The following is a 26,872-nucleotide window of genomic DNA, read 5'->3' as shown; positions in this document are numbered from 1 at the left end:
TAAACTTGACCAAAATATTGACAGGGACCACTTGATGCCAAGATGATGTCTACTAGGTGAAACACTTTTAGCGTATGTTGATCACATGTCCCTATCTGTTTTATTTTTAATGTAGGATTTGAAACTGAGTTCTTCACATATTTGTGGTTAAACCTTTATTATAAAAAAAAAACAAACATTCAGACTTGCTCGTCTTGAAACGTATACACTCCTTGTTTCAGTGACTTGAGATTATTGAGTGACAGCATCACCGCACCTTGGGACAACTCAGGGGGGGAGGTTTGACAGATGTCAGAACAGCGTGTCTTCACTGAAGAACCCAAAGCTGCACGAACTGGTAGGGCCCCTTTTATTATTTAAATCTACGATTGTCGTTTTGTAGGTGAAAGGGGGTAAGTTTTTTATTATTTTATGAGGGTTGTTTTTTTTTTCCGGTGTAGAATTTCACAGCAATATAGTTGGAAGAGGTATGAGAAAACCGGTCGGAGGAGGTGAACGGGTTCGGTCTTCTGCTGGAACAGCTTGGTGACGTCGCGGACGCACACACGCGCGCACACCGGCTCCCGCTACGCCTGCCCGAATTTCAATATGGGGAAATGACCGCGAGTGACCTCAAAGGAAACGCTGTATTTTATACGGCATTATACACAATATAGATTCAAGTGGAGCTTGGTATTTTAAAGTAAGTACGCAACCCAAACGGATAAGGTCTAACGTCGCCTGCTCGCGCGACAGTTTCAGCAGCTTGCGAGCGACGGGGGCTAACGTTAGCTAGCTAAGCTAAAGTAAGTTAGCCGGTTTCTTGTTGCTAGCCGGTAGGCTTGTATGGTTTTCCACCAGCAGATGCTAGGCTAAGCTAGGCTAGGGTAGCTGCTGCCATGGATAAAGCCAAGTCAATGATGGACAAGAAAGGAGCGTCGGGACCCTTTCATGTCAACAATGGACAGAGCCAGAGAGGATTCCACGGAAATGTCGCTGTGGCTGCTAACGGGAGCTGTTGCAGCGGCAGTGCATTTGGGTCGAACATCGCACCGAACAGCACTATTGAGAGCATTCATCATCTGCACCGAGGAGACGATGCAGAGTGCAACGGGTCTCCGGCGAAAAGGTGCAGGCTACGGAGGAGGACGGAGTCGGTGCGACGGAGCAGACCACGTAAGTTTCATCGGTTTGGGGTAAAACTCCTTTAAATCGTTGCGGTCGTTAAATTATGCTCGTGATCCGACACATCACGATTGAGGAAGCGGTGATTTGATGAGTAGTCAATCGGGTGACTGCTGCCCTCTTCGTTGCAATATCTGTACTGATCTGTCGTGGCTTGCACACCGATCCATACCACGTTCTCACGAGATATAATCGATGTGTGACAGTCCGTGGGCATGCCCCCTTAGCAGCTTTTTTTTAAATGACTACATTTATGTGTTTTTGAGAGTTTAGTCTTGATTTAGCCGACAGGCTTGTTTAGATTATTAGACAAGCCTGCCGGCGTCAGGGAGAACCCATGTTGTTTGGATGAGCCCTCAGGTTGCATCTGGTGCGCTGTGATTGGTTAGACTACAGTGGTGAAAAAGCTCCTGATAAGTGGGTTTGGCTTGCGTCAGCCAATCAGCGCTCGACTCTTGTCTTCAGCAGGCGAACGAAACATTCCGGGGCTCCGCCCCTCCATTTACCAAGTGTCGGGGTTGATGAGAGCAAAGATCATCTAGGAAAACTTTGCGGTCTTATCGCACAATCTGAAACTCGTTTTCATCGCGTTGCGAATATTCCTCAGATTTCTCCACTTCACTTCATATTTTTGCTGTTTGTTTTTATATTTCTTTGTGAGCTTATACTTGCGGCTGCTATGAAGCTTATTAGCCAGAAGAAACCCGGTAAGTGCGACCCGGTCCGTATTCTGTGATATGACAGCATCGCATGGTCCTTTCTTGTGTTTGTGAAGTCAGACTGAGCAGTTTTTGACACTGAGGTAAGCTGCCATGGTGCAATTTATTGGAAATATTTGCAGCATTAACAGGCTTGTTACTCAGGCATCTGGTTGTCATTCTTTACATCCTTTGGTAATTGTGTTTAGGAGACAGAAAAGATGGACTACGATCAGGAACATGATCTGTAGTTCATGTTATCTTATTGTGCTATGAAAGTTAATCGGTGCCATGTAAATATAACACAGGTGAAGAGTTCACCAATATCTGTCAAAACACAGAGGTCAGCTGTTTACTGTGTGAGAAGGGATTTATAAGTATAGCAACATCAGATTTTTGATTTGACTGTGTTTACTTCTGTGTCAGTTCATTCATCTCTCTTATCCATAATCACAATCTCTAAATTGTTTTATCGTGTAATTTATTATGCAACTCCAACATCATTATTTTGTTAATTTTACATGTATTTATAAGGAATCTTCTGGGAATATGTTTTGTAATTTGTTATGTTGGACCCCTTCATGCAGTCTGAGATGACGTCCTTTAATACTAGTAAAGAGGGGTTTTTTTCTTTTGACTGATTCTTTAACAATTTAGTAAACTTGTAAATGAACTGCTCTTGTTCATGCATCATACTGTACCAGCCTCTGCTTCTTGTCACTTTGATTGATCCATAGATCTTGGCCAGTAAAAATTGGTCTGAGCATCCCAGAATATTAAATTACATAGTTTGGAAAAGGAAGTGAGTGCATTTTTAATCTGAACATAGAATATCTCCTTTCACTGGCATGTCAAATAGTGTGTTAGTCATTCATTTATCAGTGGTTTGATCATTAAAATAAAATTAACACATGATAAGACAGAGTCACTACGTTCTAAAATGTACAAGACAAATGCTAGTCATTGCTGAAAAACGCTGGCAGTTTATAGTGGACACAATAAGATATAGATATACAGTATCTACTCTTCTATGTCAGAGTGAGAATAAGCCATTCATGTGTCATTTACACTGAATGAGGAACGAGCTAAATAAAGTCAAAAAGCACAAAAATCATGAACAAACAATGAATAACAATATAGTAAATAGTAGGCTTTTATCACAATGAAAAAATTACCTCGTGCACAACATTAATATTGTGTAATTCAGTTAAATGTGTGCCAAGTGCATTCATAAACATCTTTAAAATAAATACTGTATTGTGTTCATCCGCACTCCTCCGAGCTGACCAAATAAATTTACTCAAAATGATGGCACAACCAACCAACCATGGATGACATGCGATCAAATGGTACAGTGTTGCCCTCGGAGGAGACTACACTTCAAAGTTTGCTGGGTTTATAGTTTCGAACATGTCAGGGAACTTTGTCGAGAATGTACAGAAAGCATGGAGAATTACTAATCAATCATTGATCATATACAACGTGAAAGTGAGAAACAGTCACTGTGTGTTTGTGTGTGTATTATCTGTTCATTGATATTACAGTAAACTATTGTAAAATATTGTTTTGCATTTACTTGCCGAACAAATATGGCGCCTCATCTAAGCCTCGGTTAAATTTATTTAATTAAATGAAGCTCAGTCAACTTGGTAAAAGTCACATTAGAGCTCTCAAGCTTCTTGGTGTTATCCTTGAATGGATGCCAGTCTCCTTCACTTGTGTCCCAGATTATTTTATGTCACCAACACGGTTATGTAAGTTTACCTTTGTTCATCTTGTCTTTCCTTGTGTAGGTGTTCATTAATCTACATGTCAAAGATCGACAGACAAAATTCAGTCAAGTACTTCATAAAGTTGTGCATCTAGTAATTGTTTTCTTGGATTTGCTTATTATTACATTTTCAGGCATATTTGAACTTGAGGATTTGTTGTTAGTTCATAATTTTCTTTACACCAGTAGTTCAATGGTAGTATCAGTGTCCTTGGACAACGATTTTATCTACGGGGCTTGAAATTGTGAAAAATCAGATTGCAGTACGCTTCATAAAACTAGAAACAACTATTCATCCCTTTTCAGATGTTTACTTCAACATAATTATAGGGCTAAATTTTTTGACTGAAATTCAGTCTAAATGATGTAATAACGCAGGAGGACCGGTGGGACAAACACAAGCTCCATCTGGGAATTCCTGGGGAGACTTTACCATGACACCTGTTGGGATGTTAACGTTGGATAAAAGGTGTTTTTCTTGGAGAGAAGAAAAGTTGTTTATCATTATACCTGTAGATTTAAAAGTCAGGAGTTGTAGTGTTGTTTGGGGTCACACCTGAAACCAACCCACAGTGATAAAACTACATCGTTTTAGTATTTCTTTAAAAAAGTAGTAGCTGCATTACTTAGTAATAGACATAGTGGTGGTCATACTATTAGATTGTTCAGCCATAATATGTATATAAGTAAATTTCTTCTTTAAGACATGAGAGAACATAGAGGGATTCCTAGGAATGCATATTTGTATATGTTTGTATAAATGGTTAACATGCATATCATAATTCAGTTTGTAAAATGTCAGAAAACAGGCAACGTGTCCCAGGTGATGGACATGTTTAGAGGTTAATAGTTTATCCAGCTATCAGCATGAAACATAAAAGAAGGTCAAGTTTTAATCAAAGTTCATTGTCAAATCAATTTGTTGTTTAGCAGAGAAAGAAACTGGTATGAAGTCTCGGTGGTAGATTGATCATTTAAGTAATTTTGCCTGTTGCTGGAGCCTGAGAGTGACGAAAGAAGCTCCCAAATGGGAATAAAGTAACTTCACTTCCTTTTTTGCCATCCCTTGCAGCAGAAATGACATAAATTGTGTTTCAATGAGTAGTATAAATATTTGATGATTAATCTTACCTCAAAAGTCTTTTGGAATTATCACGTTATTATGCCACACCTTCTATAATTATTTTCATCTTCTAATTATGTTAAAAAGTCGGACATGTAAAATGAATGTCTTTGCATTACACCTGCCTGGCAACATTGACAGCTGAAGCAATAATGTAAGTAGTGGTAGATTAACTCTTTTGATTAATAGTACTGCGAGTTGGTCAGTCAGGAACTCAATGAAGGTATTTCTACAAGCAGTGGTGAAGATGAAATGCTGAATGGAAGAAACAGTAATGCAGGACAAAGAAATGACAACTGCCAATGATCTGGAATGCATTAAAAAATCTCTAAACTTCATGTCAAGTGAGCTGAGAACACTAAGAATGCAACAGGAATGAAAAATTGGACCAAAGGAAGAAGTGAAAACACAGAAAGCCATGCTAACTCAGAAAGACAGAAAGACAAACTGGGCTGGAGTGTTGATGAATGGGAGTAAGGCACAAGAGAAGTTTTGGCATTGAGGTGTGGAAACTCACCGCTGAAACAACTGCGACCCTGGAGACATCAGAAGAAGGCACACAAGAAGAAGTGCCGATGGCTTTCTCCGCAGTAAGAACATGCCATTTGATGCCATGCCTATTCATTGCACGTTACTAAGTAAGACTGAGAGGATAAACCAGCTACAATCATTAGATTCATCAGGTACAAAAACAAACCCTTTGGGACAGAAATTTAACTGGAATGGGAACATAAGGATCAGAGAAGAGGAGGGGTCTCGTGCTAAGATGATAACAAGAGGTTAAGATAAGAATAGACCCAAAGAGCTATGAATTCAGAATGTGACAGGTATCAAAGTATCTGACACAGGCATGAGGTAACAGATTCGGAATGAATTCACAATGGCCCCACTGGAGTATGGACACATAATCCAAGGTGGGTTGGGTTCAGATATTAAAATATATGATGTAGAACAGAGTGCAAACTATTAGAAATTTAGAAAAGGCTTTAGTATAATGGCTATGTCAGAAACGCGGTCGTTTGATGGCAACACGGAAAACAATTCTAACACTCAGGATTATTTTCTTGGGACAAAGATGGCTGATCAAGCGAGAATGATTCCTCTTTTTCTCCCTTTCATTCATCATTTCCATTTATTAAAATCACATAGGTCTTTTGTGTTCATGAACAACAACAAAAAGAAACACAAGCAGACGCAGTGGAGGCAGAGTAGTGACAGTTGGGTGTAATATTATCTTAATAATCAGTCGTAGTTGATGATTTGTTTGTGAAAAGGCTGCATGATAGAAAAACACTGGGAAAATGATAGCAGTAGCAGAGAACAAAACCTCCTGGGATGTTCTGCTCAAAAATAGGCTTGTTTTACTGTGTTTTCTTGTCTTATCACTCAAGTGTTTTGTTCAAGTGTTTTTCTTATCCTGTGCAATGAGTATACTTACACACACACACATACACACACATACACACAGCGTGGCCCTCTGTTAAAACTTGAGATTAAAGGTTAAACACTAAGAATTGCAAAAAAGAAAAGAAAGCGGTGCTTGCTGCTGATAATGCCTCAGGTTTTGTCTGAACAGTGAGCCCAGTTTGAAACATTATATGGTTTTTTTTTCCAATTTGTTCACACAAACCACAGGTTTGGTTGGTCAGAAACCTTTCACCTACATGCATGTAAATCACTGCTCGACCCTTGACCCTTGTCCTTGTCAGCCTCACCTTTAGCTGTGAATCTGTGTGTGTTTGTGCACATGTTTTACAGTATGTGTTCATTTTAAATAAATCCCTAGGTTTCATTTAAAAGACTGTGAGAACTGAGAAAAAGTTTTAGGGTTGGACAACTTTTGGTGGCTATGGAGGACTTTTCCGACTTTCCCCAATAAATATTTACAGGAAATGCTCCTTTTTAATACTTGTGATTTTATAGGCAGTTTGTAGTGATGTGCAGTTAGCCAGAAATAGTCGTACATATTTATTTAAATCACATACAAATAAAATAAACAGAATGCCAAATTGGTCATTAAAGATTTGTTTCTTGAGCATTGGTCATGATACATTGCGTATCTCAAAGTAAAATATTACATGTTGCACAATGTTAAGATTCAGAAGAGCCGACGCATGAGGACCTGCATTCGTTGGTCAAGTATGGGAAAATTTTAGGTTCTGTTTCAGCTTTGAGCGTATGACACAAAAAGGCGCTCATCTGCCTTCAGCCAGGCAATTGATGACAAATATGATTATGTCCACAGACACACTGAATTCATATTAAAGAATATGTGTCTGTTTTAGGAATTTACACCATAACAACATCTCATTCTAAATAGGGAAGTAGGACCCTATTTAGCTCATAGGAAATGGCTCATAGGAGTTCAAAATTTTTGAATTTGGTCCCACACAGCTTGAGGGTTACAGTGTTACAGTAGTTAAAGATGTCGTAATGTTTTTATTTGTTGCGTTTATTTTAAAAAACAGGAAATGCTTTGTATGCATCCAAAATAAGGTGTTTCAATGTGTTGTTCAGACCGAATCTTACATGTGATCTATACATGTGAATTGGAGTTTAGAGACTGTAGAGGAATTTTTGGTTGTCACACGAGTCAGACACCATCACATACTTTTGTGGCACATCTACAGTACAATTGATTCAGTTGAAAGCACCCTTAACAAACCACAGTCCAGGACAAGTTTTTTAATTGTTGCATTCAGCTTCTTTCACAGGGATCACTGCAAGATCAGTATTTTCTTGTTAATGTTTACACTAAAGAGAAGCAGGTCAGTGGGTGAGAGGGCATGGTGACAAAAATAAGACAAAAATAAGAGTTGATGAACTCATGCTGGAGGGTCACAAAACTGAAACAAAATGATCACTCATTGTGCGAGTCCAGGTATTAGTATTAGCGTAATCATCAGCAGTGCCATCGGTGGTTTCCGATTCTGAGTAGGTTTCTAATAATTTTTACACAAAATACATGAACCACATAATGTGCACAATTTCAACGACAAACAACCCATATGATATGATTAACATGAAGTAGATTGAGGGTTCAAGTTCAGGCACGAACTTGAAAGTATTGAAGCTGCTAACTATCCATGCTACCATTTTTAGTGAATGTGTCAATAAGAGAGCTTTTTTTTACGTAATAGATAGATAGATAGATAGATACTTTATTAATCCCGGAGGAAATTGCATAATTTGCCAAATAATGAATAATAATGAAGCCAAAGGAAGCATGACATGCATTTAGTTAACACATAACCTAAAATCAACTTGGCTGTAATCTGAAAAAATTGGACTTTGCCCCAATAAACCAGAATGATTCTGTTACCTTCAGCAGTCTAGTGTGAAATGTAACACAAAAGAATATTAACAATCTTATCACTCAACATTCATGTACAAGAAGGAATCTGAAACCTAATCTGTTTATAAAGGGTGTTAAGACTTCATCAACCCATACCACACTCCACATGTTACAACACCACTCATAACCACAAAGCACAAATCACTACAGATTCAGTGGGAAAATAATCCTCACAGATTATTGTAGCATGTTTCAAGGCTTCTTATTCAGAATGAAAACCCTCCTCTGGGATTGTCTGATGATGCCACATGTGACATCACCAAGAGTAGAAAAACTCCCTCTAAAACAATTGGAATGGGAATGGTTTACAGAAAGAAATGGCACCCTGTGGGGAAAAGATTAAACGGCTTCAAAGCTATTGGTTACCAGATATCACACTGCGGTGACAAAATGCATAACCTGCCAGTCTGACTGGCTGTTAACCCTTCTGTTGTTCATAGTATTTCGGACAGGCCAAATCTGGTTCAGAAACTGAAGCTGCTTTGCCTGTAATTATTGAAGTTATAAAAAGTTGGACTCAACATTCTTTAGTTCACCAGGCCGCAGTGAATGACCGGTTAAAGGAAAGTGCAGGTGATTTCTAAAAATAGAAGCATGAGTACAGCTAAAGGGAAAAGGTCCTGACCAAATAAACTACTTTTGATAAGAGTGTTTTGGTTTTGTTTGTGCTGATGTGGTTTTATAAACATTTTTGTTACGTTTGATGTCATTTCAGAAGCAAGTTCTCACTTTCAGTGGTTATCTAACATGATCCTCTTCTTATCACATTCCAGTTTGCATTTATTTAGATATCCCTCATATTTTGGTTCCTTACTTTTTGTAAATTCCAATCAGTGTTCAATGTTTTAGACTCATTGGACAAAAGTAAAAGTCTGACGTCTTTGGTGCAACTTAAATGATTTACTGTTGATTCATTGTTCACTGTGTTTTTTTAGTTTTAAAAATGGGATGAATTTAAAAGTTCTCCTTCCACTTTCCAGCCTTCCCCTGGTTTGGTATGGACATCGGTGGCACCTTGGTTAAGCTGGTGTACTTTGAGCCAGTTGACATAACTGCAGAGGAAGAACAGGAAGAAGTAGAAAACCTCAAATCCATCCGCCGCTACCTCACTTCAAATGTGGCCTATGGTAACTTGACCAACAAACATTTCTGTGTGTTTCACTGATTTTAAAAGTCCTGAACCTCAACACACACAAAAAAACCCCTTAGTTCTCAGATGACCTGATATTAACTAAAAACTGATCCTGTTTCTCCCAGGGAAAACAGGAATCCGTGATGTTCACCTGGAGCTGAGGAACCTGACCATGTGCGGCCGGACGGGGAACCTGCACTTCATCCGCTTTCCAACACAGGCCATGCCCCGTTTCATCCAGATGGGTCACGACAAGAACTTCTCAAGCCTGCATACAACACTCTGCGCCACCGGAGGCGGCGCGTACAAGTTTGAGAATGACTTCAGAACTGTGAGTGTCAGGGAGGAACAGCTCGTCAACCCCACAGCGTCAATGTAGTCTTTGAATGCGAGCCGTTGGTTACTGAGCATCACCTAGCAGTTGAGTGTCAAAAAAAAAGAAATTGACAAAGCCAAATGCAATATTTGACTGTTCCAACCTCTCAGATGAGATTCTGTTGATCTTACATTATTCTAAATTGAATCTTTTACTTTTTATTTAAATACGTTCTATCTGCCATGGTTGCAGGAGATTAGTTGAGTTATTTCAGTTGACTCTTGAAAGTGATCTAAAGTCCTAGAGTTTTATATCTTGGTGCCCGGTTGCTTTAGTTCATTGATCTTTCCTGCAGTCCATCAGGATCAATAACCTCTCCCTGGGTGCTGCAGCATGAATGCTGAACCAAGAGTTTGTCCAGAATGTAGAAGTGCTCGGAAAACAATTTTAGCTTCATCTAATCGTAATCTGCTTCCGTAAAATGAAAACCTCCTCATTGTGGTAGTTTTGAGCGCTTGTTAGGTGAAATACAATATCACGTCTGTTTGTGCTGCAGGTGGCTGACCTGGAGTTACTGAAACTTGATGAACTGGATTGCCTGATTCATGGATTGCTGTACGTCGACCGCGTCGGCTTCAATGGACATCCAGAGTGCTACTACTTCCAAAACCCGTCAGATACCCAGAGCTGCGTGAAAAAGCCCTGCACTTTGGACAACCCCTTCCCCATGCTGCTGGTCAACATTGGCTCCGGGGTCTCCATACTGGCTGTGTACTCGGAGGACAATTACAAACGTGTGACTGGGACCAGGTGAGCAGGCTAGTCATTAGTAGTATGAGTAGTACAAGCATTACCGTGTCATCACAGTGGAGCTGCACTGTGACAAACAGGTTATCGTTTGGACCACAGGACCACATTAGAAAACAACCAACCACCAACAGATCTAATGATACTGAATGTCTTTGGTGTTGGAAGGAAGTTTGTGAACCCACCTAGATGCAGACACACACAAATTAAATATAGCATGGGTGTCCTGGAAAGGCTGGGTCATTCATAAACGAGTGGGTCAAGGTTCACTGCTTTAGAAAAACATTATTGCATCACCGAAACATAAATCTATTATCAGTGGAAACCATAGCATTCTGTTTCTACTGAGGTAGCACAGCATACCAACATCTCAGGAGTCAGGGTTGCATTAAACTAGAAACCACTGAGTGAAACTTAATATTTGTAAAAGATTAAGTAAGAAAAATTCATTTTGTAGCCTCTGTAGATCTTCCTGAGTGTTTGAGTGGTTTGTTGAATTGCAGACATTCTGTCTACTGTCAACACTGTAAGTACTAAAATACACTATCATGTCCAAAAGTACACTATCATGTACTTTAGTACTTATGTAACATTACAGCTTGATTGCGATTAGATAGTGAACTGTGAGTAGCAGTAAGACAAAAAAATCAATTAATGTCTTCTTTCTTAAAAAATGAATGCTGTGAGCAGCAACTAGTGAAGTCAGTTCTGCTAGTGTCAAACCCCCATCAAAGGGGCTACATGGGTGTACCTGTGAATCTATATGCCTTTTTCCTGGTCTTCATAGATCTTCAATAACACCAATTTTCTTTCAGTCTGGGAGGCGGCACATTTCTGGGTCTTTGCTGTCTTCTGACGGGCTGCGAGACGTTTGAGGAGGCGTTGGAAATGGCCAGTAAAGGGGACTCGACCAACGTGGACAAACTGGTGAAAGATATCTATGGAGGAGACTACGAGCGCTTTGGTCTCCAGGGCTCCGCTGTGGCATCCAGGTGAGCACAATGATGTCATCTAAATGTCCACCGTGTCAGTGGGTTGGTGTAGATTCCGGTTCATCCCAGGTCACAACAATCCTTGAAGGCTGAATCTGAAGCTGCCATCTCGGTGTCTTCCTTTTAAGTTTCATCACCGTTTACACAGAAGCAATTGAAACAAAAAATATTACCAATGACTCACACTCTGCTTGAGGCAAACACAACTTAATGCTTATGACGTGTGTTCGTCGTGGCCTCAGTGTTTTTCTAGAACGTGATGCATTACATATAAAAAGTTGTTTCATTTGCTCTGTTTCAATAGTTTTGGTCACATGATGAGCAAAGAAAAGCGAGACAGCATCAGTAAGGAAGACCTGGCCAGAGCCACGCTGGTCACCATCACGAACAACATAGGATCCATCGCAAGGATGTGTGCCGTCAATGAGGTACACCTCACACACACACACACACACACACACACACACACACACACACACACACACACACACACACACACACACACACACACACACACACACACACACACACACACACACACACACCAGTGAAATATGTGTACAGGAGGTTTACATGGTTGATGAAATACACACACACTTTCACCGATAACGATCCACAGGTCATGTTGGTGTTGAAACAATCTTCACAGAAACCGCTTTGTCAGTTTTCTATTTTAACACAGGTTGGTCATAGAATAAACTAATAAACGATCATCTCATGTTTGCAGAGGTCCTTTTTTTTACTGCACTTATTGCAGTCGGCACTAGAGTCAAAAGTAAAATTAGGTTTAAAGCTAAAAAAAGAGAAGTCTTGTACATAATAAGAAATTTGATTTTTCTGCTTTTAAATACGTGATTCTCTTCACATAATAAGAAGAAATAACTAATAGCTAATGCATTTTCTTGCTGATTTGAGGTTGAGATGTTGTGTCTCTCAGGCTGCTGTTGTTACTTTAGTTTGTGTAGAGGTTGATTGGCTCAGACAGGGATGCAGCCAGGTTGCTACTCTGTGTTCAGAGATGGCGTGCTGCCAGTTATTTCTTTGCAGTCATCAGGCGTTGCAACATGTGAGGCTCTTAGAATACATTGTGTACTGTTACGTGTTGCACGGAGCAGTCATGGAGGCTTTGAAAATACAAGTGAAACAGAACAGTGGACTGCTGTGGGATTGTTTTTGTTCTTTCATATTCCAGTTTCAGTTCCAGTTTCAAATAACTTGTAAACTTCCATGCAGGCTTTGAATTTCAGTTTGAGAGTTACAATTTTTTTTTTGAACACGTTTTTCTGTGTGCTGTGAGCTTCTTTACAGTGTTGCCTTGTGGCATGGTGATCAAGCAGCATTGTACAGGGCTATCACTGCACACAGAGCTGCAGCAAACGTGCCGACTTGAACTGGGTGTTGCTCATGTTAAACTTAGTTCTTCGCACATGTTTTAACGCTCAGATTCTGTTCTGAAATAAAAAATCCAACCGAGCCTGTTCTTTTGATTGGGACACTGAATTTTTTTCAATAATGAGCAGTTGAACAAATATTGAATTTTTCTTCTTGTGCTCTTCTCTTGTTTCCAAATGAGAAGCTTGCGCATGCATAATGATGGACGTCAGTCTGTCCTGGTAATTGCCTGTTACGTAGGCATATCAGCGTAAGTGTAAGTGAACCGTCAAATTAAACAGTTCAGTTTAAAGCATGATCATAACCACTGTCACAATCACATCACATGATGGGTTTTTTTATAAATCTGATCACTGTGGTTCACAAAACCTCCTAAAATCCACCACCGCTGACGTTTCTTGTTAATTCTCTTTTCCAAATATGGAATCAACATTCTTTGTCTTTAACACTGGAGGCGAAATATAAGCATAAATTTGAATTAAAACTAAAGATTAAGTTTTTATCATTTTAGTCTTGATGAGATCCATCATTCTTTTGTGTTTTTATAAGTAATCTGAAGTGTAGCTAACATTTACTTGTTAAAAAATAAGTTTCTTTCTTTTCCATTGTCCAGTTTAAATGAGAGAACTTTATCTTGCTCTGTTCCTGAATGCGTTTGTAGCAGTTGAAGTTGATCAACTCTCTAGCTCCACCAAGTGGTTCAGAAGAAATGTTGCAGATTTGTTTGACCAGGAACTTTGATGAGTTGTAAATATATCAAATGCGGTGTTACTTTTTTCTACAGGTAAATAAAATATAGCTTCAACCATCTTTTCCACAGCTTACATCCAGAACAACACACACACTGCTAACACGATGGAGGAAAACGTCACATGCTGCTGCATTTATCGTATAGCCTTCCAGATAACTCTGGTTTTACGTCTCTTCACTTCAGAAAATCGAGCGCGTGGTGTTTGTTGGGAACTTCCTTCGTATCAACACAGTGTCCACCAAACTGCTAGCCTACGCCATGGACTTCTGGTCTAAAGGTCAGCTAAGAGCTCTTTTCCTGGAACACGAGGTGAGCGCTTTCTAGGATCGTTCTAATTATACCCCTCGTCATTGAGCAGCTTTAAAACAAATGTTATATGATCGCACCAGGGATATTTCGGAGCCGTCGGAGCACTGATGGAGCTGCTCAAGGCGACAGAAGACCCGTGAAGCGAACATTGTCCTTACGTCATCAACGTCATCGGCAGGATGATGCCGTACCACCTCCGAATGCCGTGATGTCATCGAGTCACGATACTGTGATATCTTCAACCCTTGAAGCTGCTGAAAGGTCTCTTTCACAGAGGCTCTTAAAGGAACATTAAGAGACACAGAAACTGAGTAAAGCCATTTTATTAATTTAAATCTTGTAAATAGTGATAACCTCTAACATTCACTTCCTAAATTTGCCAAACACAATCCCCACTTTGAAGAGGTTTTAATATTATAATCTTTAATTTATGGTTTCCTGGAATCAGCCCTTTGTTGGGGACCACAGAGACAGAGTATTTAATTGTATTTTTTTGTTACTACGTGTTTGTGTGAATAGCTACTGTAGCATTATGTCGTGGAGGCAGTGGTGTCCTTTACGATGACTAATTGTGCAACATTTTTTTTATTTTGTTTTTTTGCTGTGACGTTTTCACGGGAATCAAACGACTCTTTACTAAGTCGTTTTTTTCATCCAGGGACTGCAGACACACACAACCGGTCCCTCCTGCCTTCATCTGTCGGAACACAGATGCACCGCTGTAGCCGAAACTGTAACGTTAGCTCAAGACCGCGGCTAGTGGTCACCCCGGCTCCACACTGCAGCTGGACGGTAGTATGACGGCTGCCGAGGTCCGCAGCTACAATTTACCGCACAAAAACAGTTGCTTCCGAAGCTGCAGTGTTGTAAGGAGGAGCGCACTGACGCCAAACCCCGTAGAGATTTGTGACATCTGCCTCCTTTGCCTCAGAAGGGAAGCGGAAATCTTTATTCTGTCGCTCCACTACACACGGCCTTTACTTTTCCTCCCCCGTCGGTCTGCCTACATGTAAGCACCGTATTGCCACACACAGTGTTTAGTGAGTTTAATGTTAAATGGTGGGACCAAGTCATTGTCTTCCAGCTTGTGGCACTACAGCTGTATGATATCGATTTCTCACTAGCGTCTGATTCTGACCTGTGTTTGTGATATATGAAATACGTGTTTGTGTAAGGAATCGTCATCCTTGACTGTCTTCTCTCTTCCCTGCTGGTCAGCGTCTCGCTCAAGGATGCTTTAGCAGGGTGGAGGCCAGCGTCTCACCCTCTGGCTCCTCCGCCCTGCTGCCTTGTTTGAATGTTGCAGTGTGATTTAATGGGGCAATCGGGCCGAGATGAAATGAGTTCCCTTCTGACTCATGGCAGGAAATAGATGGACCAAGATGCGACAGCAGATTAGACTGTTTTTACTGTCTAAAGGTAACAAAATGTAATAGCTGGGACCATTGCAGAATCGTTATGTAGATCCAGATCAGCTGATCTAATCAGCACATATCCAAATGTAATCACAATCAGAAACTGATCAGTTTCTCTTTCTCACGCCGTCTGCACGCCTCCGCCTGTCGTCTTCGATGGTTAACGCTCTTTTACTTGCCTGAATTGCCTTTTTAATATTTTATCCTTCTGCCACTTTTGTTCAAATCTGATTTTGCAGTAATTTTGGGGGAGACAGAAATGTGAACGACACGCACGCCGAAAAGTTTATTATGCAAACCATCGATTCCTGTGAAGAGTCCTCATCAGTAATTAGCTGTTTTGGAGAAACCTGGACCACAAAATGTGTATTTTACTGTATTGTGATATTGTAACACCCTCGACACGCCCTCCCCAGTCTGGACCTTTGCAGCCTTTCCTCTGTTTGCCACCTGAACTCTGACACTACCTGATTTCCTCTGAGAACGTGTGCTTTTCCTGTTTTCTTTTGTTAATTTTCTTTTTGAGTTCTTGTTCTGTTTTTCTGAGCTGAACCAATCTGTTCCTTCTAATAACAAGTGAAATCACTTTCTCAGCCAGTAACTTATGCAGTTATGTGAACGTCTTCTTGACTGATGACTTATGTACTCTTTGGGTTCTAAAGCCCTTTGCTTGCCACTATATAGTAAAAGATGTATTTTTAAGGCTTGATCATAATTCCTATGATCACAAATCAATCCCTCGCTTGCAGAGTGGATCCTCTGTAGATCATGCTTATTAAAACTGTTTCGCTCCTCGTGCTTACAGATAAACTACTGGCTTCAGTCATCCAAGAGTTGGTGCGTATGAAGGTGTTGCGTAACGTTTGAAAATATTTTTGTTTAGCAACCGTTCCCTCCTCTGAAAAACATTGATCGATGTGCTTTATCCTGAATTGTCCTTTTTGGGCTTTGGTGTATTGTCTGTACTTTTCTTTTTTTGGCCTTCTTCCAACACATGCTTGAATAATAATAATAGTGACTCAGGCTGTCTTGGTGTTGGTGATCTTGTGCCACCCTTTTTCCAATGTGAAAACTCCGACCGGTCGCCTTCACCGTTTGCTCGCCTGGTGACTCCACGCTCGTGCCCTTCAGTTCCCCGTCGTCTTATTTCCTACCATCATCTCGACTGTTTTATATTCACATGTTTGTACTGTAACAGATTCATCGCTGTTAGACGTCACATCTCCCTCATCTCAAGTGGGTTGGTATTAAAATGTAATTTTAAACACCACATATTCTTTAGGTACAGCGGACGTCTTTGGTTCCCTAATGATTCTTCTCATTGTGTTTTTATGACAACAGATTGTTTTGGGAACATTTTTAAAAGGTATGTCCTGTCGCTTTTGTTTTCATTTGAATTTTTTTCCTTGTTTTGAAAGTTGTAGGTACCTTTTTGTTTAGCACCATTTGTACACTTGCCTCATCAGCAGCCTGCAAAACCTTTAAGACCTCAGCAGAGGGAGCGGTCATAATGGTTTTAACGTTTTACAATCTGCTCTTTGTGCTGCAGCTCAGACCCGGTGTCACTGATGTATTTTCTAGTAAAGGTACGCGACACGCAACAGAACGTGTAGGTTGAGGTAACGGTCTCTGCATAACATAGAGGATTTTTTTGGAAAGATGTTAATTTTGCAGTGTACCTGTATGTTTTACGTGTTTCTAAGATTTGATTTTTGCTGATCTAGAATCTTCTAATCCACCATCACACACCTTAATAGTTGTATTTTCGGACCTTGCTAATGTTTTAGCATCAGTGTGAGTTGAGAACGTTAACACGCTGGAGTTCAGAGTCATACAAATCGCTTTTGTCTCCAACGACTCGTTAAACCAATTCGAAACAGAATCACATTTTAACACTGCAGGTGTTTTAACAAGCCTTGTAAATTTAAAAATTGATATTTGCTGTAACTTCAGAACTGGAGGTTAAATATTAGTTTAAAGTTGTTATTTTCCATAATGCTTGTCTGATTTGATAACAGTCCGAGATTCTTTTTGTCTTTGTTTTTTTAAACATCACTAACACTGTTGGGGATGAACGTCCCACTGGGTCCACCTGTGCTCTGATCAGTATATATTTCTTAGTGCTGTAAGCTTTGGCTCAATCTCCCATTAGATGCCAAATATTATGCCATCCATAGTGAATTCAAACCAACTCATCCGTTTTCCCCTTTCACTCTGACATAAAGTTGTTTGTGAATGTCTTTTGTTTGTAACCCTGTTAGTTACCCCCTGTTGCAGTGTTGACTTAGAGTTTCTCCCCTGAAGTCTGTCTTGCTGATTTAAACAACACTATTTAAGGTGGATGTTTGCAACAGGGTGTCTTTGTCCCGACTATGTACCAAAAATAAGCAAAACCAAGCATGCTTAAGTACAACAAATTGGCTAAAAGCTGTGACAATATTAATTCAGGGTGGACATCAAATGATCACTCTCAAAGTGAGGTAAAGTTCCTTTTACTCCCAGTTCTCGAAATGTTTCCTGATTTCCTCAGAGGTTCTTAATCTGGTCAAATACCTTGTTGCATGAACTCATCCAGCCCTTTAACCTGTCGTCTGGAATGCTTGACTGGTAGGACAGATCTTTCTGTTTTTTTTTCTTCCACCCTTGTGTAACTGATTGTATAAATATTTTGTAAATATTAATATGAAATATTCTACACCAGCAATCTGTTGATGAAGTTCTTTCAACAGTACGGGGTCGGCTCTCCCAAACTCCACTCGGCGCTTTATTTCCAAATCCCAGCGCAGACAGAAGACAAACCACTGTCACCTTGACAACAACCGTACCAGAGTTGTGATATGTTGACGTCTGTGTTGACACTCTCTGTGCTTTGTGACACATTTTGTGATGTTGCTGTGATTGTGCAAAGTTGCATGGTATAAATCTACCTATCTGATTTTTTAAAAACATTTTTCCACATCATCACTAGAATATAAAAATTTAATTCAAGTTCTGTATTGGCTGGCAACAATATCTCACTTAAATTCTTCCACAATATGTTTGCTTTCTGTCTGCTTGATCTCTGTGCCAGGTGTTTACACTGGTTCCTCTGGATTCAGATGTGAAACTTTTTGGGAAGGCCAGTTCTGGTTGTTGGTGTCGGTTCTGCTGCTGCTTTTAACTTGAATTTTAAAAAAGAGGTTTAAAAAAATTTAATTAAAAATAAAACTGCTCCCTGCCTTGTGCAATGTCATGTAATGAAGTGAAGATTTTTTTTTCTAAAAATGAATTAAACTAAAACTGGATGACACTTGTTCTGTTTATTTACTGACTTGATTTCTTATTTATTAATGCATATTCACGGTATAACTTGTAGCTGGCTGATCACGCTTCACAAGAGAATGCTTAATATTTAATGGCTGAAAATACATACATACAGTAGAGTTTGGAGCAGGACTTTGCAGTAATGTGGAATATAATCCAGAGTAAGAAAGCTCCAGTTTTCTTGGTGGTTGGTGCAACTTTATGCTGCCTCCATCTTGGCAGCTGGTTTCATGTTGGCCACAGCTCATCAAACACAACCTGAGGGTGAGGGCAGCAGAGAATCAATGAGTCATCGAAACGCAAATACACAATAAATGCTTAAATTTGTAGAACTGATGATACGTATTTATTTATAACTTTGACTTGTCTGATCAATTCTTTACGGCATTTTGTCAATTTGGGACTCCATGTTACTATTACAGGAGTATTATAACTGGTTTTTTAAAAGTATTGAGTAAAAATTAAGTTCTTTGTGACAAAAACATTGTTTGCTTTTTAACTCCTACAGAAATTATGTAACATCGTCTTTAAGACAGCCAATAAAAAATATTTTAAAAGCTGATAAGGCTTGCAGACATTTGTGGGGTTGCATGAATTGCATAAGGGCAGAACTATTGTGTAGAAACGTCTCCACCTCCTTCTCCTCCCTATTTATCAGTCTGCAGTCTGAATATCGTTGCAGAGGAGCCTCACCATCGCGGCAGAATAATCATCGGAACCAGACACACAGGTTTCCTCTCTCTGTGTTTGTCTGCGGAATAATTATCCCACAGATATCCGGACACTGATGTAAGAAAAATAAGATTTTATTCATGGTCTTCTGCTTTGACATTTAAGAGGGTTTTTTTAAATTTCATTCGCTGTATTCACTGCATTCTCAGTCTCTTTCCTAACCTGTCCGAATCTGTCCATTTTACTTTAGTCTTATTTTTCCTGATTGTTTATTTTTTTTCTATTTGAACTACAATTATGTCCTTATTTGATCCATGATTTTCTATCACACAACTAAAATACAGATGCTTCTGTGTGTAGTTACAAAAATAAATCATCTACATAGAAAGTGTGTATTCAGTGGAAACACTAATGATAATTGCATTTTTACAGATAATGCTGATTTTACACTAAACGACATCGACATTTAACTGTTAAAGAAAATTAATATTTTGAGATACGGCGACTGAATGTCGCAATTTTTGGCGGAAAGTCTTCAAAAAATTCTTCGACAAAATAAATGCTTAATATTATCCTTAAGTTTTTAGTTTGGGCTCATTTAAATAGGAGGTATGATGACAATCCAATCCGGAAGCCGCAAACTGGTCCTCTAGGATGCTCGTTTGATGTCTCCTCTGTCTGGTACCGCCGCAGAGCGGGGAGCTGAAGGACGCGTCCAGACGCCGCTGTCACCATACCCGCCCGTGTGGTCCATATTGAACGGTACCTGGGGCGTTAAGAAGCGCCCCTCCCTCCCTCTGTGTTCTTTTTATCTCTGATATCTATCAAAAGAAATCGGCTCCTACTTTCACCATTAGTTTCACATGTCTTTATAAAACTGTAAAACTTTGTGTGACTTAAAACGATTTCTGAGAAATCTTGTCTTGAGATGTTAATAAGTTTAAAGTCTGATACCGTCTCAAATCAGACTGAATTTAAAATAATAATTGCAATCTTCTACTCCATTATCCATGGAAAGTTCAGTCCAGAAATCTAGACCTAGAACTATGTACAGGTTTTTTTTTTTTTCTGCCTTTTCTACTTTTTCAAGTCTGTTAATTTTTTATTATCTTGAATTTGCTTTGTCAGTATAACCACTCTGACAATCTTGCACACTAGTTTTGCTGGCTCAGAAATATTGATTTATTTTTTTTCCAGTGTAAACAGGGTGGTGAGGTCTTCTGTTTTTATTGTTCTGTTGTTTTACTAACTAAGGTCAAACGGAGTTTCTCAGGTTGCTGCTATCTGAAGTCATTCAAATACAAGGAGAACACTTCTGTCCAAAACACATTAAAATGAAAGATAATAGAAAGTTATTACTCAACACTGATAAAAGATTTTTATTGCAAGGGTCACCCAGTACAAACTGGTGATCGTATGTAATGATAGGAATCTCCTGTTGCCTTTATGTGATATTAAAGTTACGGGTAATAAGGTTTTTATTGCTGGAGTCCATATTTTCTTGTTTTTTTTACTTCTGTTCTCTACTAAATAGATTTATCTCAATCTTATCAGCAACACAGGTCATTACTGTATTGCTGTTCTGCAGTCTGCTTCAGCATTTTCCTTTTCATATCAACCCGCTTTTGTAAGAATGTGTTACGTAATTTATGTATATGTTATCACATCTTGTGAAGTTTTCCATTCTGAAGTTTAATGAGTTCCAGGTTGACTATTCTATATTGTTATCTGTTCAGATGCGAACTGGATTTTGGATTTTGTCTTAAAAATCAATAGATAAAGAAGAAATATTGCATAACCTCAGTTTTTTTTGTGTTATACTATGTAATCTTCAAGTGGTTTGCTATAAAGAGAAGCTGATATGGCCTATCTAGATGGGTGGTGATGGTGGGCAGGTGGCACAGGGTGTCCTTTCTGCTCTGTCCAACCAGATCCATTGGTTGTTTATGTCATTGGACCTAGTAAGACAGAAACTTCTTTTCCACCTTGTTCAGAAAGTTAACAACAATTAATGGAAAATGGTAATGACACTGGACTTATTTCTCCAGCTTTCTGTACAACTGGCCCATCCCATTAGTTGCCAGAGGGGGTTAGATTTGTGCTGATCACGAAGCATTGATTGGTTGAGTATTGCAGACACTTTTTGGTCCGTGGAGACAAACATAGTCGGTCTTGGTTGGTCTTGTGATTGTTATCATCCCTACCATTAATTTGCTCTGGATTTCACGTGTGTTTGAACCAGTATTGAGAAAACACCTGGCAATTACGATGAGCATCTGACATGTTCAAGAAAGACTTCCAAGGAACATTTGTGCAACTGTCCATGGACCGTAGCTCTGCCGTCCTTTGGTCCTCCTGCTTCCCTTGCAGTACGGAATTTGTTTCTTGACAAAAGACACCAGACTCCAAATTATCTACTATCCTGATACTCAGATATCTTCTTCAAAAATCAGTGAGGTACTTGTATACAAGAGTGTTCCAGAAGTTGGAGGAAAATACTCAATGTGTGGAACAGGTTGACAGGTTACAACTCCAAGACAACCATTATCTTCAGTTTCAGGCTGAAGACATTTGATTCTGATGTGTTGTCAACATCCAGGACAGGTGGACCTGGGAACTAGCTGATTTCCTGGAGTTGGGTTACTGGCATAAAACCTGTTGCACAGTCTGTGGGGTTCAGTTTTGGTAGAACAGATTTCCCCTGGTTTGCTGATTGTTATTTATCCATTCGATAACATCTTCTTGTTGAGTTACTCCACTGTGAAGTTACTAGTTCTCAGTCTCGTGCTGGTAAGTCAAGACGACCACTTTAGACAGCATGGGTCCACATTAGAAGGAGGTGGAATTCAGGTGAGAATCTAAGGAATCAAAGGCTGTGGCGGACTCCGGCTACACAAAATCCACGATTCACCATTGACTGATAAGGTACCCCCGGCCAATTGGAAACACAAATGGTTTAATTTCTGCCTGTTGTATATTCTGTCTTTTCAGTGACAAAGGAAGAGGAGCGGAAACAACGAGTAAACAAAAAGGGAACAAGCCAAGCAAATGGAAGGGAGTCTTAACATCTAGTGTCACACAGAGAGAGGGTATAACCGATACAAATCTGCCTTGTGATTGGTTGGAGCAATGGCCAAAGGAAAGAAGGTTGAAGGACAGGGACAGACGTCTGGAATCATCGTCCCACCAGAGGGCGGCTGGGGTTGGATGATTGTCGGCAGCTGTTTCCTCACTATCATCTGCAGCCGGGCAGTAACCAGGTGTGTGTATGTATGTGTGTGTATGTATGAGCCCCAGCTGAAATGTTCTCACTTTGAATCTAATTTTCCTTGAAGTTAAGCACAGTCTTGGATAGATAAGTGGATTAGATCTTCTACGTCTGAGTAAAATATTACCTAACTAATAAATGGATGTCTCACCTCCTTGTTTACCTTTGTCGCTGGTCCAACATTGTGGGCGTCCTCTGAGGTTGCCTCACATAATAAACAGGAGTCGTAAAAAAAAATGGGAAGGATCGTGGAGGACAGAACGCTATGGCGGGTGAATTTAAAGATCTGAATGGCCGCCATAAATTGATAACCAACTGATTTATATAACTGCCTTATCAATTCTGGTAACTCAAGTCTTTAAGGGGCCATCTAACATGCACGTTTCATCACTGCTGGCAGGTAGAAAAGTATTTCACAGCTGAAACAAGTCGTCATAAAATGGGTTGCCTATCTCAAAGGATGATTATTTTCCGGAACAGGTGCTAATGAAGAAATCTCAAACAGCCTGATTCTGAAACCAATCGATCTCACATTACAGTGAAACACAACACCAATATGTGCTTTAAAACAATTTGAGGTGGGAACTAGTCAATGAATATGATCATGGCTAACTTTTGACCATAATTTCCTGACAGTGTAATCTGAGTTTTCTCAATCACTGTTCATGTGGCAACAATGCCACATGAAATTTGCCAATTCAATGCCTGGAAGAGAATTAGCTGAGCTGTCAGCTGATTGTGGGGCTGGCCCTGATGGTAGCTGCTATCAGCTGATGTAGGCCAATGCCGGCCAAGCTCAACTCTTTGGCTTGTGTCAGCTAATGCTAATCAAGCTCCATTCACACAAAGCCAAATTTCCAAAATATAGTCGAACACTTCTTCATTCTACAACAACAGGACAAGCAGACTAGTTTACTTCCAGCTTTTTTTGATGACTAATTTTTTTTTATTTTTTACATTTCGTCCAATCTCCCCTCTCTCCGGATCAAGATGTCTTTCCATATTCTTTGTCGAGTTCCAGCTGCACTTTGAGAAAGGTTACTCTGCCACGTCCTGGATCAACAGTTTAATCGACTGCACCACCATGTTCTGTGGTAAGACCATCACTTCCAGACACTCAACCATCAGCCATTGAAGAATTCATAATCTTTATAGACTGTGTTTCCAGCTCCACTAGGTGGTCTCCTTGAGAGCCATGTCTCCTGCAGAACCACGGTGATGCTGGGAGGTCTTCTCGCATCTGCTGGCCTGATCCTCGGCTCCATGGCTACCTGTCTGGAACATCTATACGTTTGCTTGGGCATCCTCTCAGGTAAGCAGCTCACCCACCTGGGTTCTGTATATGCTGCAATGAAATAGAAAAATTGACTACTTGCATTTTACGACCAGAGCTAAAGTCAAAAATGTTCTATTTGGGACACACTCTGTGATATGATATCATAAAGTTAATAATATAGTAAAGCTAAATGTTCAACTCCAGGCCATTTTCTCCATCCTATGCAGGTGTAGGCTTTGCTCTCTCCTACACACCAACCTCAGCAATGGTTGGGAAGTACTTTGTTGAGAGGAGAGGCCTGGCCTACGGCATTGCACTCTCTGGTAAAGACATCCTAAGTTGTTACCTTCTCATTTACATCTTACTTTTATATCCTCTCCCCTACTCCTACATTTTTATTGCTTCATTTCTCCTCTTGCTTGGGCTCTTTTTTTTTTTCTATCTTTCTCTGGCCTGGGTGACTTTCCCCTTCCTTTTCCCTCCTTTGCCTCACTTCATCCCATCAAATCCAGTTTGACTTCGTCTTCAGGTAACGGAATTGGAACATTCCTACTGGCTCCCGTATTCCAAATACTTGTCGAGCATTACTCCTGGAGAGGAGCGCTGCTCATCGTGGGAGGATTTGTGTCCAACTTGTGTGTCTGTGGCGCTCTGATGAGGCCGCTGAAACCGATAGGAGGTGAAAAGTAAGTAAGCGCAGCAGTTAGCAAATTATATCAAATAAGTTTCTTTTCATTTATGATACAACTCCACCTAATGTGATTATAGTATTGATTAGTTTATTGGCTCTTCTGTCAGATGATGTATTCTCATAGAACGATACCCTTGTTAGTGTTTATGTGCTAGTTGTGGACCAAAAACAAGGATCTATTTAGTATTAAAATAGCATCCACATCTTTGCAGCTCGGTTAATATTCTGATTCCAATAATCTTGAAATAAAACGTTAAGAACAAATCTGTAACAAGTTTATTTCTCTGATTGATTTTTTTTTATCTTCTCCATCTTCAGGATATTGGAAAACACCATGGGAAACCTGGAAAATGACAAAACGAAAGTGGACCTAAAGGACATTGAAAAAGAGGGTGCTGGTCACAGCCCAAATCAATTGGAAATTACCCACTTTAAGGATCATCAAGGTCAACTCATAGCCAGCTTTTCATATGATAAGAACAAACTAGGACAGGAGAAAGTGGGATTTCTCTCAAGCTTTAGCCTTCCTGATTCAAATTTAGCAGATCGGAAGCTAGTCGAGTGTATTTTACTTAACAACAAGCTAACAAAGACAGTGTTAGGGGAGACTGGGCCCTCAGATCCTAACATACCAAATGGTCACATAATTGAGGATTTGAAGCAGAAAGAAAACTTAAAATTGAGCGACAAGACAACTGACATGGACGACCCGGAACTCAGTGAAGAACAATCAACTCATCATTTAGATGAAACAGCTAGCACACAACTGGACTCTATCTCAAACTCAACAACCACATCCAGTTTTTGTCTCACGTTCAAAGAGAGGTTTGGATTTCTCCGGTCACCCAGGTTCCTGGTTCTGGCTCTGTCAGTCCTGTTTCTGGCATATGCCTGCATTTCTCCAGTGGTTTATTTGGTTCCTTATGCCCTCAGTGTGGGGCTTGAACCCCAGCAGGCTGCGCTGCTCATTTCTGTATTTGGAATAGGCTCCATCGTGGGTACTGTCACCTTCGGATGGATCATGGACAGAGAGTAAGTAGTGGCTTAGTGCCTCTTGCTTTACAGTCAGTACCTCCATTCTTGAACTTTGAACAGATTATGGACCATGAGCTGAAAGTTCCTGCTGAGTTTAGATTAACAGCAAGGAACAATTAGTCCAGCTAGCTGGGCAAGCTGAACAAGTTGTAACGATAAAAGGACAGGAGACACATTCCTGCATGACACTCAAGTATAATTGGGTGTTTACCTGTGAACTAAATTACACCTCATTAATTTAAGCCATTCACTGACAGATGCTCCGGCCTCTCCATAGGTGCGTGAGGAGGTACCGCCTGCAGAGCTTCATGGCGGGGATAAGCTTGGAGGGCTTTAGCTGTCTGTTCTTCCCCCTCATTCAGTCATTCTCCATCTTGGTCCCATTTTGTATGGTCTACGGCTACTTTGAGGGGGCGTACACGGTGCTCATTCCAATGGTGACCGCTGATGTCGTTAGCCCCAGCTACTTGACCTCGGTGCTGGGTGTGATGTATTTTATGCATGGCATCCCCTACCTGATCAGTGCACCAATTGGAGGTAATGGCTCCTAAATTTAAATTATAACTACTGACTGTTAGTTTGTTATAAAGTGATGTTTGGCGTTTACGTAAAATATCACACTCTACGCTGATGATATTCTATTGTATGTCTCACCTCCATTGCTTGCTTGCTGAGGTGTAACACGTGTTTGCTGTTTCTCTCTCTCCAGGTTGGTTAATTGACAGGACAGGAAACTACACAGCAACCTACATCCACAGCGCAGTGTTCTTCTTGATCAGCGCGGGGGTCCTAGGAGCTGCTATGCTAGCCAAACGCTGCTGCAGGACCAAGTCTAAATCAGCTGTTCATTCGAATCAAAGACATATGCATGCAGCTGAAGCCGAACAAGGAGTTGTGTGACAATGTGCACTTTGTTGCTGCTGTTATGTAGGTTTACAAAGAATATAGGAAAGGTGCATTTGTGATGTTCATCATGCACAGTTTATTTGTTTTGGGCATCACACCTTGAGACCTGTCATAGACTGTCAGGGCGTAGCTTTAAATTCTTAGTCTAAAGTTTTTTGGGGGGGTTTGTGTATTTTTTTTGTTTTTGTTTGTTTTTGTAGATGTTGTGTTTTGTTTTTGTTTTTGTTTTGTTTTGGAAACACTTTTTTTGCCAATAGCATGGCAAAGCCAGAGTACTATATCTTTGTTTAAACAAGGGATAGTAGCTACCACGTCACAAACAGATGGCACAATATTTTTTGTCTCCTTCGGATAAGACAGGTGATGCTGTCCCCTGCTGGCTTAAACAAATTTTGTTACTCTAGAGGTACAAGTATAGGAATCGGTACCGAATGTCATATCACGAGGTATTGATTCGGTGAATGAACCAATGAATGGTGCTGAATCCTATATTTTA

General features: G+C 40.1%; 2 protein-coding genes across 4 annotated transcripts; both read left to right on the top strand.

Moving 5' to 3' along the window:
- Positions 1-247: 247 nt before the first annotated feature.
- On the top strand, positions 248-18,499 carry pank1a (pantothenate kinase 1a). 3 transcript variants are annotated; one of them, XR_011037389.1, is made up of 10 exons: positions 248-337; positions 441-1,155; positions 9,092-9,238; positions 9,369-9,574; positions 10,116-10,369; positions 11,182-11,358; positions 11,663-11,786; positions 13,685-13,810; positions 13,891-14,121; positions 14,469-18,499. XR_011037389.1 is itself a non-coding variant. In XM_068328151.1 (9 exons), exons 2-9 carry the CDS (start codon positions 879-881, stop codon positions 13,948-13,950), a joined length of 1,371 nt encoding a protein of 456 aa, XP_068184252.1. In that variant the 5' UTR covers positions 248-337; positions 441-878; the 3' UTR covers positions 13,951-18,499. The 3 variants fall into 3 exon arrangements, 2 of the variants coding, with proteins under 2 accessions (XP_068184252.1, XP_068184253.1); XM_068328151.1 differs by having other exon boundaries at positions 13,891-18,499; XM_068328152.1 differs by lacking the exons at positions 248-337; positions 441-1,155 and adding an exon at positions 1,820-1,871 and having other exon boundaries at positions 13,891-18,499.
- A 3,830-nt stretch (positions 18,500-22,329) lies between these two features.
- LOC137604078 (monocarboxylate transporter 12-B-like) lies at positions 22,330-26,370 on the top strand. The gene is made up of 8 exons (XM_068328012.1): positions 22,330-22,460; positions 23,459-23,562; positions 23,637-23,780; positions 23,972-24,067; positions 24,274-24,430; positions 24,754-25,467; positions 25,748-26,007; positions 26,180-26,370. The coding sequence occupies exons 1-8, from the start codon at positions 22,330-22,332 to the stop codon at positions 26,368-26,370; spliced, it is 1,797 nt and encodes a 598-aa protein (XP_068184113.1).
- The last annotated feature ends 502 nt before the right edge of the window (positions 26,371-26,872 follow it).

This window comes from Antennarius striatus, chromosome 11 (assembly GCF_040054535.1).
Source record: "Antennarius striatus isolate MH-2024 chromosome 11, ASM4005453v1, whole genome shotgun sequence".
Taxonomy (NCBI): domain Eukaryota; kingdom Metazoa; phylum Chordata; class Actinopteri; order Lophiiformes; family Antennariidae; genus Antennarius; species Antennarius striatus.
This window is presented reverse-complemented; position numbering and strand designations above follow the sequence as displayed.